Source organism: Adiantum capillus-veneris, chromosome 5 (genome assembly GCF_014529385.1).
Source record: "Adiantum capillus-veneris isolate H3 chromosome 5, ASM1452938v2, whole genome shotgun sequence".
NCBI classification, from domain to species: domain Eukaryota; kingdom Viridiplantae; phylum Streptophyta; class Polypodiopsida; order Polypodiales; family Pteridaceae; genus Adiantum; species Adiantum capillus-veneris.
Genome location: NC_140935.1, coordinates 111,111,845 through 111,124,600, shown reverse-complemented (window position 1 = coordinate 111,124,600; position 12,756 = coordinate 111,111,845). Strand labels below are relative to the sequence as shown.

The 12,756-nt window shown below is 42.9% G+C and overlaps 1 protein-coding gene across 3 annotated transcripts in view; it reads left to right on the top strand.

Moving 5' to 3' along the window:
* The window catches only part of IMPL2 (inositol monophosphatase family protein), a 147,613-nt gene that overhangs the window by 79,932 nt on the left and 54,925 nt on the right, over nt 1–12,756 (top strand). For all 3 annotated transcript variants that reach the window (XM_086512686.1, XM_086512687.1, XM_086512685.1), the window contains exons 3-5: nt 10,834–10,928; nt 11,521–11,570; nt 11,881–12,005. In XM_086512686.1, coding sequence (XP_086368812.1) covers nt 10,834–10,928; nt 11,521–11,570; nt 11,881–12,005 — 270 coding nt within the window. The remainder of the gene's footprint in view (nt 1–10,833; nt 10,929–11,520; nt 11,571–11,880; nt 12,006–12,756) is intronic.

The window sequence follows — 12,756 nt, the reverse complement described above, 5'->3', positions numbered from 1 at the left end:
ACGTACTAGGAACACACATCTAGCACATGTACCAAATCGAGAGTCACATCACATGACATCACTAGACATCACAGGACATCACATGCCATTCAATATTCATTTGGATCTTAGACCATGATTTATCGGCAATGTAGCTAGCAATCACATATAGGTCCAATCGGGACCTCATCGATGTCCGATTGACTAACCCATATTGCAACCATGTCTATTTGAGATCAATCAGACCAAAATGCTGTAGTCATTTCCTCTATCAGTTCCTGCTCTTGAGAGAAGTCAAGAACAAATCAGTATCATAATCAAGAATTCCATTTCATTAAAGTTATACAACAGAATATTGTCAGCTTTTAGTATCCTTGAAGCTCAAAGAGACATCAGTGACTCTAGTATCTAAATCTAGGTATGCATCTGTTGACAAAGGAGCGGAGCGACTCCCCTCTTGTGCATCCCACTGCACCAGATTAGCAGCCAAGCTGAATTCTAGGTTCCGTTTGGAATAGACTATGCTAAACCAAAAGCATCGAGGTAAAGTTTCACAATCTGAGGAGTATCTGCTAGGTCCTCCTCCTCCATCCACTTCACATCCAATGCAGGATAGATCTTGACTTTAACCAAGAACCGCCTTCGGACTTTACCTTTCGTCGTGGTATCTTTATGTGCCAAAATCTGTTGAGAAACAAGGATCTCCTCGTTTTCTTCCACTTCGGGTTGCTCATCAGGCTCCCCATCATCAGGCACATCACCCTTAAAAGGTTTCAAGAGACTCACATGGATTGCATTGTGAATCCTCCAAGTATTTGGCAGTTTCAATCGGAAGGAGACATCATTTATCTTTTTAGTGATCTGGAAAGGTCTGTAGTATCGCATATTAAGCTTCCGAAAAAGCCTCTCCTTTCCATTTTTCTTTCTTAGGCGTGCTTTTCTTCTGCTTTTGCCGTGCTTTTTGGTTTTCTTTTGCGCGTCAAAAAGCTGAGCAATCCGTGCATCAACCACCTTTGTAATTCCTTCTCTGAATACTGTTTGTGATCAGAAGGTTTCTTGAGAGCGGGTTTCAGGGGTGGTGTAGTGGTTTTCTGCACTGCGCATGCACTTCTTGAAAAGAAGTCTCGCTCATATATTTTGCCAATTCTGGATCCTTCGCAAAATTGAGCATCATCTTTGTTGCATCGCCGATCAATTGACAACGCTTCAGCTCTGTTTGCTCCGCCTGAGTAGGCCGAGGCGGGCCATACTCTCTTTCCGAATCTTCGTTGTGATCCCTGCCTGCATCTCCAGATGCAGAGGGAGTCGACTGATCTTTGCGTGAAGCCATAGGTGCCGCGGAAAAAAAATTGGGGGTCGGATTTCCCGTAGAAGAGAAATTGGCCGTGCTCTGATACCACTGTAACAGACTTGGACACTCCAAGTCAAGAATCAATCACGACAGCACCGAATAACCACTTCAAAACAATTCACAGATCACAATAGATTTGCACTGCCCTGACGGAGTTCCGTGCCTAGAGATATTGGCCCCATAGACTGGCGCCCCTTTCGGTATTTCTTTATGTATCAAATCAATTGCCAAAGTACAAAGAGCGGTTAGGGTTTTCACTCTCAGACTCTGCGTCGAGATGCTCTGAGAAGTGAGCCCTAATCTGTGTATTTAAATGTTACAAGGGATGCCCAAAAGCAGAGCCCCAAAAGCTTGAAGTCAAAAGCAATTTCCCTCTCTCTCTCAATGAGAGCAAGTAAATAAAGCAAGTTCTCTCTTTCTCTTTCTCTTTCTTTCTCTCGAAGCGTAGCAAAAAAAAAGCCCCAAAAGCTCAATTTTGCGTCGCTTGTTGCTTTTTTTTCCTCAGCTTCCGTAATTTCCGGGATTTCCGTACCTGTTGCCACGTGGCACTAGCGCCAGAAATTAGGGTTTCCAGCCCATTAGGGTTTCAGCCAGCAATTATGGTTAGGGTTTCCAAAAATTAGGGTATTAGGGTTTTTGTAAATTAGGGTTTTTGGCAAAAATTAGGTTTTGCAGAAATTTTAGGGTTTTTGGTAGAAATTAGGGTTTTTGCTGTCGGTAGCCATCACTTTGTGACATGGGGAGCCTGATGTGCAACCCGCAGTGGAAGAAAACGAGGAGATCCTTGTTCCTGAACAGATTTTGACACATATGGACACAAATAATAAGGGTAAAGTAAGAAGGCAATTCTTGGTTAAATTCAAGAATTATCCTGCATTGGATGCGAAGTGGATGGAGGAAGAGGACCTAGCAGATACTACTCAGATTGTGAAACTTTACCTTGAAGCTATTGGTTTAGCATAGTCTATTCCAAATGGAACCCCGACTTCAACTTGGTCGCAGATCTGGTGCATTGGGATGCACAAGAGGGGAGTTACTCCGCTCCTTTGTCAACAGATGCCTTGATTTTTAGAATACTAGAGTCACTGATGTCTCTTTGAGCTTAAGGGATACTGAGAGCTGACAGTATTCTGTTGTATGACTTTATGAAATGGAATTCCTGAATATGAAACTGATTTGTTCTTGGCTTGTTTTTAAGTGGAGGATTTGATAGATGAAATGACTGCAGCATTTTGGTCTAAATGATCTAGAATACACATGGTTGCAATAGGGGTTAGTCAATCGGGCATCGATGAGGTCCTGAGTGGATCTAGATGCGATTGCTAATTGCATTGTCGATAAAGGGAAGTTGACTTTTGTTCCAAGCAGTGATCTCGGATCTCTGTAGGTAGACCCAAGGTGAACCGCTTAATCTGTTCCTTGAACGAGATCTTCTTAAATGAAGAGGCGGGTAGAAAAGAGCTCCAGAATCTCTCGCAATAAGTGTCCACTGTATCCTTCTTGGTCATCCGAAGATGGTTTCAAGCAGTTTGTATATCGTGTTCATACTCTTGAGTCAGCCAAGAAGAAATAAAAAGCCTCTTGAATTGCAGCCATTTAACTGACGCAGTCTTGTTTAATAGAAGTGTGGACCACCAAGTTCGAGCATTCCCCTTAAAGTAAGAGGCAGCTCTCCAAAAATTAGAGTGCTCTGAGTAACGCCCTCCCGCGAAAGCGATGTCAAACTGCCGTACAAACGATAGCCTTCGAAGCATCCTTATAACCAGAAAACGTGTCAAATTTAATTGACCGTCCACTTTCCTTAAACTCTCGGACTTTCTTGCTTTTGTCTTCCAGAAAGTCATTCTGGTTGGCTTTATAAAAATTCTTCTTCTTTGCATAAAAGTTGCTGTCGTCAGAGTCTGAACTGTCTGTAGACGATTCCTCTGTAGAACTGTCACTCATGGGGCAAGATTTAGACTTCTTTGCCTTTTTCTTGCCCTTTCCGAAGCGTTGTCTTTTGCTTCACTTTTTGCTTTTTCTGTCTTCTTCGCTCGAGTCAGATGAGCTAGAAGAACTGGCAGAAGAAGAACTAGGTAGTCCTTCAAATCAAACACGCTTCTTCTGTTTTTTTGCCTTTTGAAAAGTAGATTGATGACCCAAATAGCTTGGGAAGTCAGTGCCTTTCTTCTGCTTTTTGTCGTGCTTTTTAACTTTGTTCTGCGCGTCAAAAAGCTGAGCAATTCGTGCATCAACCACCTCTACTAATTCTTTCTCTGTATACTTCCCAGGAGTAGGAGGTTTCTTGAGAGCGGGTTTGGGGGGTGGTTTTGTGGTCTTCTGCCACTGCGTATGCACCTCATCAAAAGAGGTCCCGCTCATATATTTTGCATAGTTTGGATCCTTCGCAAAATTGAGCATCATCTTTGTTGTGTCACCGATTAAATGTTGACGCTCCATCTCTCGACGCCCCGTCAGAGTAGGCCGAGGCGGGCCGTATTCCTTGCTTAAAGCTTCGTTGTGATCCCTTCCCGCATCTCCAGATGCTGAGTGAGTCGACTGATCTTTGCCTGAAGCGTGCCGCGGGAAAAAAATTAGGGATCGGATTTCCCGTAGAAGAGAAATCGGCCGTGCTCTGATACCACTGTAACAGACTTGGACACTCCAAGTCGAGAATCTACCGCGACAGCACAAATAACCACTTCAAAACAATTCACAGTTCACAATTGATTCGAGACTGGCCCGACGGAGTTCCGTGCCTAGAGATATTGGCCCCATAGACTGGCGTCCCTTTTGGTAATTCTTTTTGTATTAATCTGGGTTCAAAGTACAAGTGACTCTGCGTCCAGATGCTCTGAGTTGTGAGAGGCGTACTCACATATTTAAAGATTACAAGGGATGCCAAAAGCAGAGCCCCAAGAGCTGTTTCAAAAAGCCTTGTAAAAAATAAAGATTTTCTCTCTCACAAGCCCTCTTTTAGGGAATTAAAGTAATGCCCAAAAGCTACTAAAGTTTTTGCGTGGGACTTTCTCCTATGTAGACAAAAGCAGCCAGAAAAGCAAACTGCCGTGTACTGCTGCCATGTCATCAGGCCCGTGAAACGCGTCCCAAAACGCACTGGCGTCCGTACACTGCCACGTGGCATATCCTCTGCAAATTTCGGGTACAACTAGCGACGTTAGCATTTAGGGTTTCTTTGCAGCCAGCCAGCCAAATATGTGTCTACCCGAGACAGCCACGTGTCCAGATTGTGACACCAACTCCCACCAGCTGTATGCAATGCTCATGTTGAGCCTTGGCAAGACTCTTGGTGAGAACATCTGCTGGGTTATCTTGTGTATTGATCTTAGTCAAGGTGACTAGACCATCCTCCAATACCAGACGTATGAAGTGGTACTGCACATCTATGTGTTTGGTACACCTATGAAACATGGCATTTTTGGTTAAATAGACAACACTCTGGCTATCACATCCCAACATTGGAGTATGAGCAGATATGCCAAGTTCTTTTGTAAGTCGGCCCAACCAAATGGCTTCATTTGAAGCCTCTGTGGCTGAAATGTATTCAACCTCAGTAGTACTCAATGCTACAATTTTTTGCAACCTAAGAGACTGCACCACTAACAATAGCAAATACATATCCACTGGTAGATTTCATGGTATCCATGTCACCTACCATGTTTGCATCACAATATCCCTGCAACTTTAAGTCACCTTTGCCATAAAAAATACACTTTGATTGTGTACCTTGCAAATATCGCATAATTCATTTGACAGCTTCCCAATGCGCTTTGCTAGGATTCGACATGTATCGACTAACAACTCCCACTGCATAAGCAATGTCGGGACGAGTGGCACCCATAGCATACATAAGAGAACCACAAGCTGATGCATAAGGGATTCCCTTCATTGCTCTCAATGCCACCTCATCCTTTGGGCTATCTGCTTTGCTAAGCTTGGTGTATGGAGGTAAAGGTACTCCAAGACGCTTAGCATCAGCCATATTAGATCTGTCAAGTACTTTTGCAATGTACTTTGCTTGAGATAAAAACAATAATTTCAGCTTTCTATCCCTTTTGATACGCATGCCTAAAATATGCTCTGCATCACCCAAATCCTTCATAGCAAATGCTGAATTTAGCTTACGCTTTAGAGCATCGAGACTAGTCTTATGTTTCCCGGCGAGCAGCATGTCGTCAACATAGAGAACAAGTATGATGGGACTACCATCTTCATTACTTTTCGTATACAGACAATGATTTGCATGGTTGCGTTTAAAGCCTTGAGACATCATAAAAGTGTGAAACTTCTTATACCACTGCCGTGATGATTGTCTCAAACCATACAGAGCCCTTTTCGGTTTGCATACTAGTTCCTCGCGTGTAGGAGCTACAAAACCCTCAGGTTTTTTCATGTATATGTCCTCCTCAATATCACCATGCTAAAACACTGTCTTTACATCTATTTGATTCAATTCCAAATCAAGCATCGCAACGACAGCAAAAAGGACACGTAATGTTGTAAGCTTTACGAGAGGGGAAAATATTTCTTGAAAAGCAATTCCTTCTTTTTGTGCATATCCTTTTGCGACCAATCTTGCCTTGTACTTGGGTTTTTCATCCACGATCTTAATCTTGTACACCCATTTGTTAGGAAGAGCCTTTCTCCCCTGGGCAATGGCAGAAGATCCCAAGTATCATTTGCATGCAAGGATTTCATTTCCTCTTGCATTGTAAGCTCCCACTTACTGCTTGACTCACATGACTTAGCCTCTTTATAAGTAAGAGGTTCACCCTCATCTGATAACATTACATGATGCAAAGAGGGACTAAATCTCTGCGGTTTCCTTTTCAAACGAGTTGACCTGCGTACCCAATGATCTACATTCTCAAGCAACGGTTCTACATCATGAGGCAACTCATTTTCAGCTCTATCATGCTACTGAAAATCATTTTCAGCCAATTAAGGTGGCTGTTCATTCTCATTAGGAGCATCAATATCATGTCCTACCTCTGTTGGCTCAAGGTTAACCGGTTGATTATCAATTTCAGCTTGCGGTAATGCATCATGAAGCTCTTTTTCAACATCAATGGGTGGCACAAAAGGTTGAAATCTGTCTGTTTTCTTGTTAGAATCAGATTTTTTAGCATTCTTAAGCAATTTTGCCTCATTGAACACTACATCTCGGCTGCAAATTACCTTTCTAAATTGTGGTAACCTTCTTCCCCATAACCTAGGAAGACTCCTTTAACGGACTTCATATCAAGCTTTAATCTCAAGTCATAGCGTACATGAACAAAAGCTTCACAGCCAAATACTCTCAAATAATCATAAGAGGCAGGTTTGCTAGACCAAATCTCCTTTGGAATGTCATTTTTTCAGCGTACTAGCGATTTGTAAATATGAACTGCAGTTTTTAATACCTCTCCCCAAAACTCTTGGGAAAGATTAGTGGTGGACAACATGCAACGCACTCTCTCACATAAAGTACGGTTGTACCTCTCAACCACACCATTCGAAGACAGATTATAAGGTGTTGTCAACTCCCTTTTGATCCCATTATCATCACAAAAACACTGAAATTCAGTAGATACATATTCTCCTCCATTGTCCGACGTGAGACATTTAAGCTTAGCATCTTTTTGAGTAGTGACAAATGCATGAAAGTTCTTAAAAGCATTAAAAGTCTCATTCTTATTTTTCAACAAATTCACCCATCCTTTCCTAGTACAGTCATCAATGAATGTAACAAAATACAATGCACTACCAAAAGAATTAACAGGCATAGTGCATACATTGGAGTGAATAAGATCAAGAGGATTAGCTTTGTGAGAGACCAGAGTAATAAGAAGATTTCTTTTGCTTTCCATAAAGACAATCGTTACAAAATCCAAGTTTTTGCCTTTTACATCAACTCTCTTCATCGAGGAAAGCACATGAATACCCGTTTGGGTATATGGCCAAGTCTCTTATGCCACAATTCTGTATGTGAAGCAACTTCAGCAACAACAAGAAACTTGCCAAGCAAAGCTTTACATTGAAAATAGTACAAAGTACCTCTTTTAGACCCTTTTTGCAAGGGGCTTCGCGATGGTAGTGAAAATCATCGCGGGAAAGCAATATAGCTTGTTGTCCCGCAGCCTGCGTGGGTCCTATTTCGGACCCTAGGGATTTGATACCAGCTGAAAGCGCGAAGGAGAGACTATCGGGAGATGCGCGAGGTGAAAGAGTGCAGGTTTGGGCCAGGTAGAGCCTGGCGTAAGTGCAAGAAAGAGATGGCTTTGCAGATCAAACGCAGAGAGAGAGAGCGAGTTCGTACGATTTGGGGAAACCCACTTGTTGGGTTTTGTGCCTTTCCCACTTTTATTATAAGTGACTTTAAAAAATGTGTTCAGGTTCACTGTGAACCTGGACAAAGTATAAAAATGTACAGAAAGGAGGTCATTTAGGGCCTTTAACCCAACAGAGATCACTAACTTCTTCAGAGTAGAGACTCAGCAGCCAAATGAGCATGCTTCACAACAAACTTCAAAGCACACTTCTACTAGAGGTATATTAGTGGACAGAGCCATTGAGCTCGGGAGAGTCAGACACCCATGTCTACGGGGCCCACCACGACATCGATGGAGGCTCCATCACAGAACTAGGGCTATTCTAGCATGACACGGGAGATGCCCAGTACGACTATTTACAGAGGCGGACATTGACGAAGCTCTTCAGTGACCGATGCAATACTTTCTTGGACAACGCCCGATGTTGGACATCCTCGGGCATTGATGATGACGATTTCAGTGTGACAATCTTAGTCTTTTAGTTTAATCTTTCACTTTACCTCATCTTATTTATTTTATTTTGTACCCAGACATTGGATTAGATCCACAAGGATTGTATCAGTTTTACCTCATAGGTCATTTGGCCTTTTGAAGACGTTTAATATAACATTTCATTTCTCTCTCTCTCTCTCTCTCTTGGCAGGTACTCCGGTCCACATCATGTTATATGCTGATGATATTGTGTTGATTTCAGAGTCACCCGAGGGCTTGCAACGCCATCTTGAGGCCTTGGACGAATTCAGCACACACAGGGGGTTGACTGTGAACCTTGGCAAAACCAAGGTTATGATCTTTCACACATCCAGTGCAGTGAGGAGCGCTGCCACCTTCACAGCAGCAGGAGGACAGGTTGATGTAGTCACCTCCTATGTCTACCTTGGCATCACATTCACCAGCCTACCAGGACCCTTCACTATGAGGCAGGCTGCTGCTGACAGGCTCACCCGAGGATATGCAGCTCTGGCCATGCTAGAGCGGAGATGCCACCAGGCACACTTTCAGGAGCCCCGCACGAAGGGGTGGCTTTTCGACACCTTAGTCACCCCGGCCTTGATGTACTCGGCGGCAGTATGGGCACCAGGATTGACAGCTGACCAGTGGACACAGCTTGAGAGGCCACAGGTATGTTTGATCTCACGCTTGCTCCTCAGCAAGAAGACAGTGCCACATGACATTATTAGAGCCGAGCTCGCCACACCACCTATGGTTGTAGAGGCACTATTCCAGACAGCCTGCTTCATCCAGAGGATAAGAGAGCTACCTCCTGACAGACTTACTCGTAGAGCATTTGAGGCAGCTATACAGCTATCAGAGAGTGGGCATGAGAGAGCATGGTACTCACAGGTCAGAGCATGGTTTGAGGGACACGGTCTTGACATGGAGAGCCTACCACCATTCCAGTACGACCCCCACTCACCATATGTTCACCTCTCTCGCAGTGAGAGGAACTTGATATTGAGACAGGATCTGTGGCAGCTATACACTAGGAGAGTCTGGGAGTCACCTGGCTTGGGGACGAGGATGTCAGATTACAGAGACCAGTTTCTCACCATATTGTCTGGGGGGTTCATACAGAGACCACGCTACATGGACACATATATGCCACATAGCTCACGGGTGGCGATTGGTCAGCTGAGAGTGGCTTCACACAGGTTAGAGATTGAGATCGGGAGACATACTGGTGTTCCCAGGGAGGAGCGAGTCTGCAGAGCCTGCACAAAGGAGGTGGAGAGTGAGGAGCACTTTGTATGTAGATGCAGAGCATACACTGAGATCAGAGGCAGGTATGAGGCCTTATTCAGAGGACAGCCCACTCTCCGAGAGATCATGGACTCTCGAGATCAGAGACAGCTCGGACGTTTCTTACTAGAGATACAGAGCCATCGGGACACACTACTACAGCCACACACAGCTACACAGACAGAGGGGAGACAGTCGCAGCTCACAGACTTCTTTCAGAGGATTGCCGCCCCTCCCTCACCAGACACTCAGAGGGGAGTGACACTCCCACAGGCGGAGGTGAGCCGAGCTAGACGACGACCACGAGTCACAGGCTACAGGGGCGCGAGCTCCCACCACCGACAGATCGAGGAGATCCGAGCCCGGGAGCGCCGTGCCACTGAGGAGCGAGTGGCTCAGATGAGGGCCGACCCGACAGCTTTCATCCGGGTAGCCTTGGCACCAGACCCGCCCATGTACCACATCTTACATCCCCCCATTAGTACAGGATGGAGCTAGATAGCTTGATGCATTCTCATGATTGTACTACCTTGAGCATATAGACATGCATATACCCCTAGAGATAGAGCTCCATCCCTCCTCAGATACTCCACTACCTACATTCAGTTCAGTTTTGTATCAGTTTTGTTTCATTTGTCTTTCCGATAGACGGATGACATACACCACATGTACATTTGATTTGTCTCATAGGCCGATTTCGGCCTGACATAGACGTTAAAAATCTTTCTTTCTTTCTCTCTCTCTCTCTCTCTCTCTCTCTCTCTCTTCATTTCATTTCATTTCTATTATGCATTGCTGACCACAAATGTCTGTCACATATACGCTTTTGTTGTCCTATCCAACAAGTGCTTCCCTAGAATTTACCTTACGCACATGACTCGCTGACGCGAGCCAAACACGCACATAATGTGCATAGACAACTGCCATAATCATTGACAATTATGAATATGGCATGCCATACAAATTTGGTCCATGTATAGTCCATGCCATCATGAATTTGCATGATTGAAAGAACGACAATATCACACAGTTGCTTAATTTAGGACCTGTTAACAAGTTCTTGTTGTTTTGAGGAAAGAAACTAATCCTCAGTTTTACATATTAATTATGTATTTTGTTGACGCCACGGGTAAGCGCGCAAATTGTTTGTTGTTGAGTGCCACTGGACTCAATGTACCTTTTCTTGGGAGCAATGTCTTTTTCCAAGTAGATAATGCAAATAAAGCAAAGCCTTGCGCTAAAGGGAAATTCTGAGGTTTTGTTCAGCTTCTGTTCTTCTTGCTAGGTTTTGTAATTGTGGATACTTGATGAACAAGGAAACCATTTAGGAGAGTGTGGATATGCATGAGGCTAGTTTCAATTGTTGATTGAGGTCAAAATCAATTAAGTGTTCAACGTGATGAGTTTTTTGTTAAATGATTGTAATTTATGTACTGTCTTTTGATTTTAAAGTTTTGGTGAGGAATGGGGACTGGAATCACCCACAGAAGACATTGAATTTGTATGGGTTTTGGACCCTATTGATGGCACCAAAAGTTTCATAACAGGTGTGTATTTTGTTATGCGTGACAATTTTGGCTTTTAAGGACATCTTTTATGAATATTCCAGATTATTGATTTTTTGCTTTTAGACTTAGTTGTAACTAGGAACCGTTTGTTGATCGTATGTCTGTCATAAAGCAGAGGGTACACACTGCAAGTGTTTTTCTGTCTCTACAAGTCCGTTTCTAGTGCAAGTTATCTATAAAGTAAGTACCATGAAGAGCATTTGTATCAGGTGTAGAGAACTCCTTGAGGGCCCTTCCACAGCTTACCTTGAGTGTTGCACTTTGCATAGAGCAGGAGAAAAGAGAACTAGTTTAACCAGGATGCTTATTTTTTTCAATATAGTACTTAGCATAAGTATCAATATAAATACAAGCAACCATGAAAGTCAATATATACACACTTGCATACATACGTATGTGCGTGTAAATGAAACATTTAAAATTCATCCACAAATATGTGTGTATAGTATATATGCATAATGTACATATGCACTTGTGTGCACACTATTCTTTTGCCTTTCCCCTTGTATAGAATATATTTCAGCTTTTCTGGAAACATATGTGGTTGACAATGGCACTTGTTATTATGCAGGGAAGCCAGTATTTGGAACGCTTATTAGTTTGTTATACAGAGAAATTCCAGTAAGAGTTACTTCGCTTGCTGGAAATATTGAATAGCTGTAAAATTATTGTGTACCTACTTTGATGCAAGATGAATTATGTTTCCTTTTATGTTAGGCTGTGCTTTTTTGAGGTTTTGATTTGGCCCCACTTTAAAAAAACTTCTCACAAGAAAACATGATCAAGATCTAGAATGGATGTCAATGAAAGAAAGAGCTCTAATTTTTGGATCCCATTAGGAAGCCACTTGGCCAACGAGTATGTAGTTGCTGTTGTTGTTTTTTAAATCGGACGAATGCATGTGTGAGAGTCAGAAGATCTTGTACTGCAGATCATTGGAATAATTGATCAACCTGTCTTGCGTGAGCGTTGGGTTGGAGTAAAAGGGAAGAAATCAATCCTGAATGGTGAAGAAATTGAGACACGTTTGTGCAGCTCCCTGAGTAATGCATATCTGTAAGGTTACCTAACCAGTTTGTAACTTTTATGCTTGCAAGCCAAGGAGTCATAATTTTTAATGATAATTGCAATGAATGCCAATTGAGCTTGTAGCATAAGACTGCATAGCATCTTTCCTTTGTTATTGAGAAATTCACTTATGGTGGCTTACATGGTTTTAGCATCACTAGTTTTCACTCATGATGGCTAATAGTCTGATTCTACAGATGAGCTGTCTGCATGTTTTTATTTCTATTTTGCCTATGTTTGCGCCTCGGACATTGCTATGCAGGTGTTATTGGGTTGGACAATAAGAGGACAAACACTTGTATACTTCAAAGACAAAGCTGAAATGAAACAAGGCACACAATGAGCCGGAACTGTTGGCCCCTCCCTCAAAACTTTTCTTTATTTATGGGAGAATTGTACATAGTATCATGGGCAATACAATGCCTGACCTCCATAGTGATGCAAGCTGAAAAATTCAGCATTGCAAACAAGTGAATGTTGGTGTCGATTCTCCAAGCTGCTTGTTCCTTCTATCTACTCTCTCAAGCTCTCACATCCTCCTCCATTTGCTTGCATTTGCCTTCCAAACAAGAAGCACAAACTTTGCAAGCATGTAGAACAAGAGAATGCCTACAGTAGAGTAGATTGAACAAAGCCTTCGTGATGGAAGTCGTTGAATGGCAGAAATCTTCAATTCCGATGCAATTCTTCGCGATGAAACTCTTCCATTTTTGACATATGTTGAAAAGAGAGTTTTCAC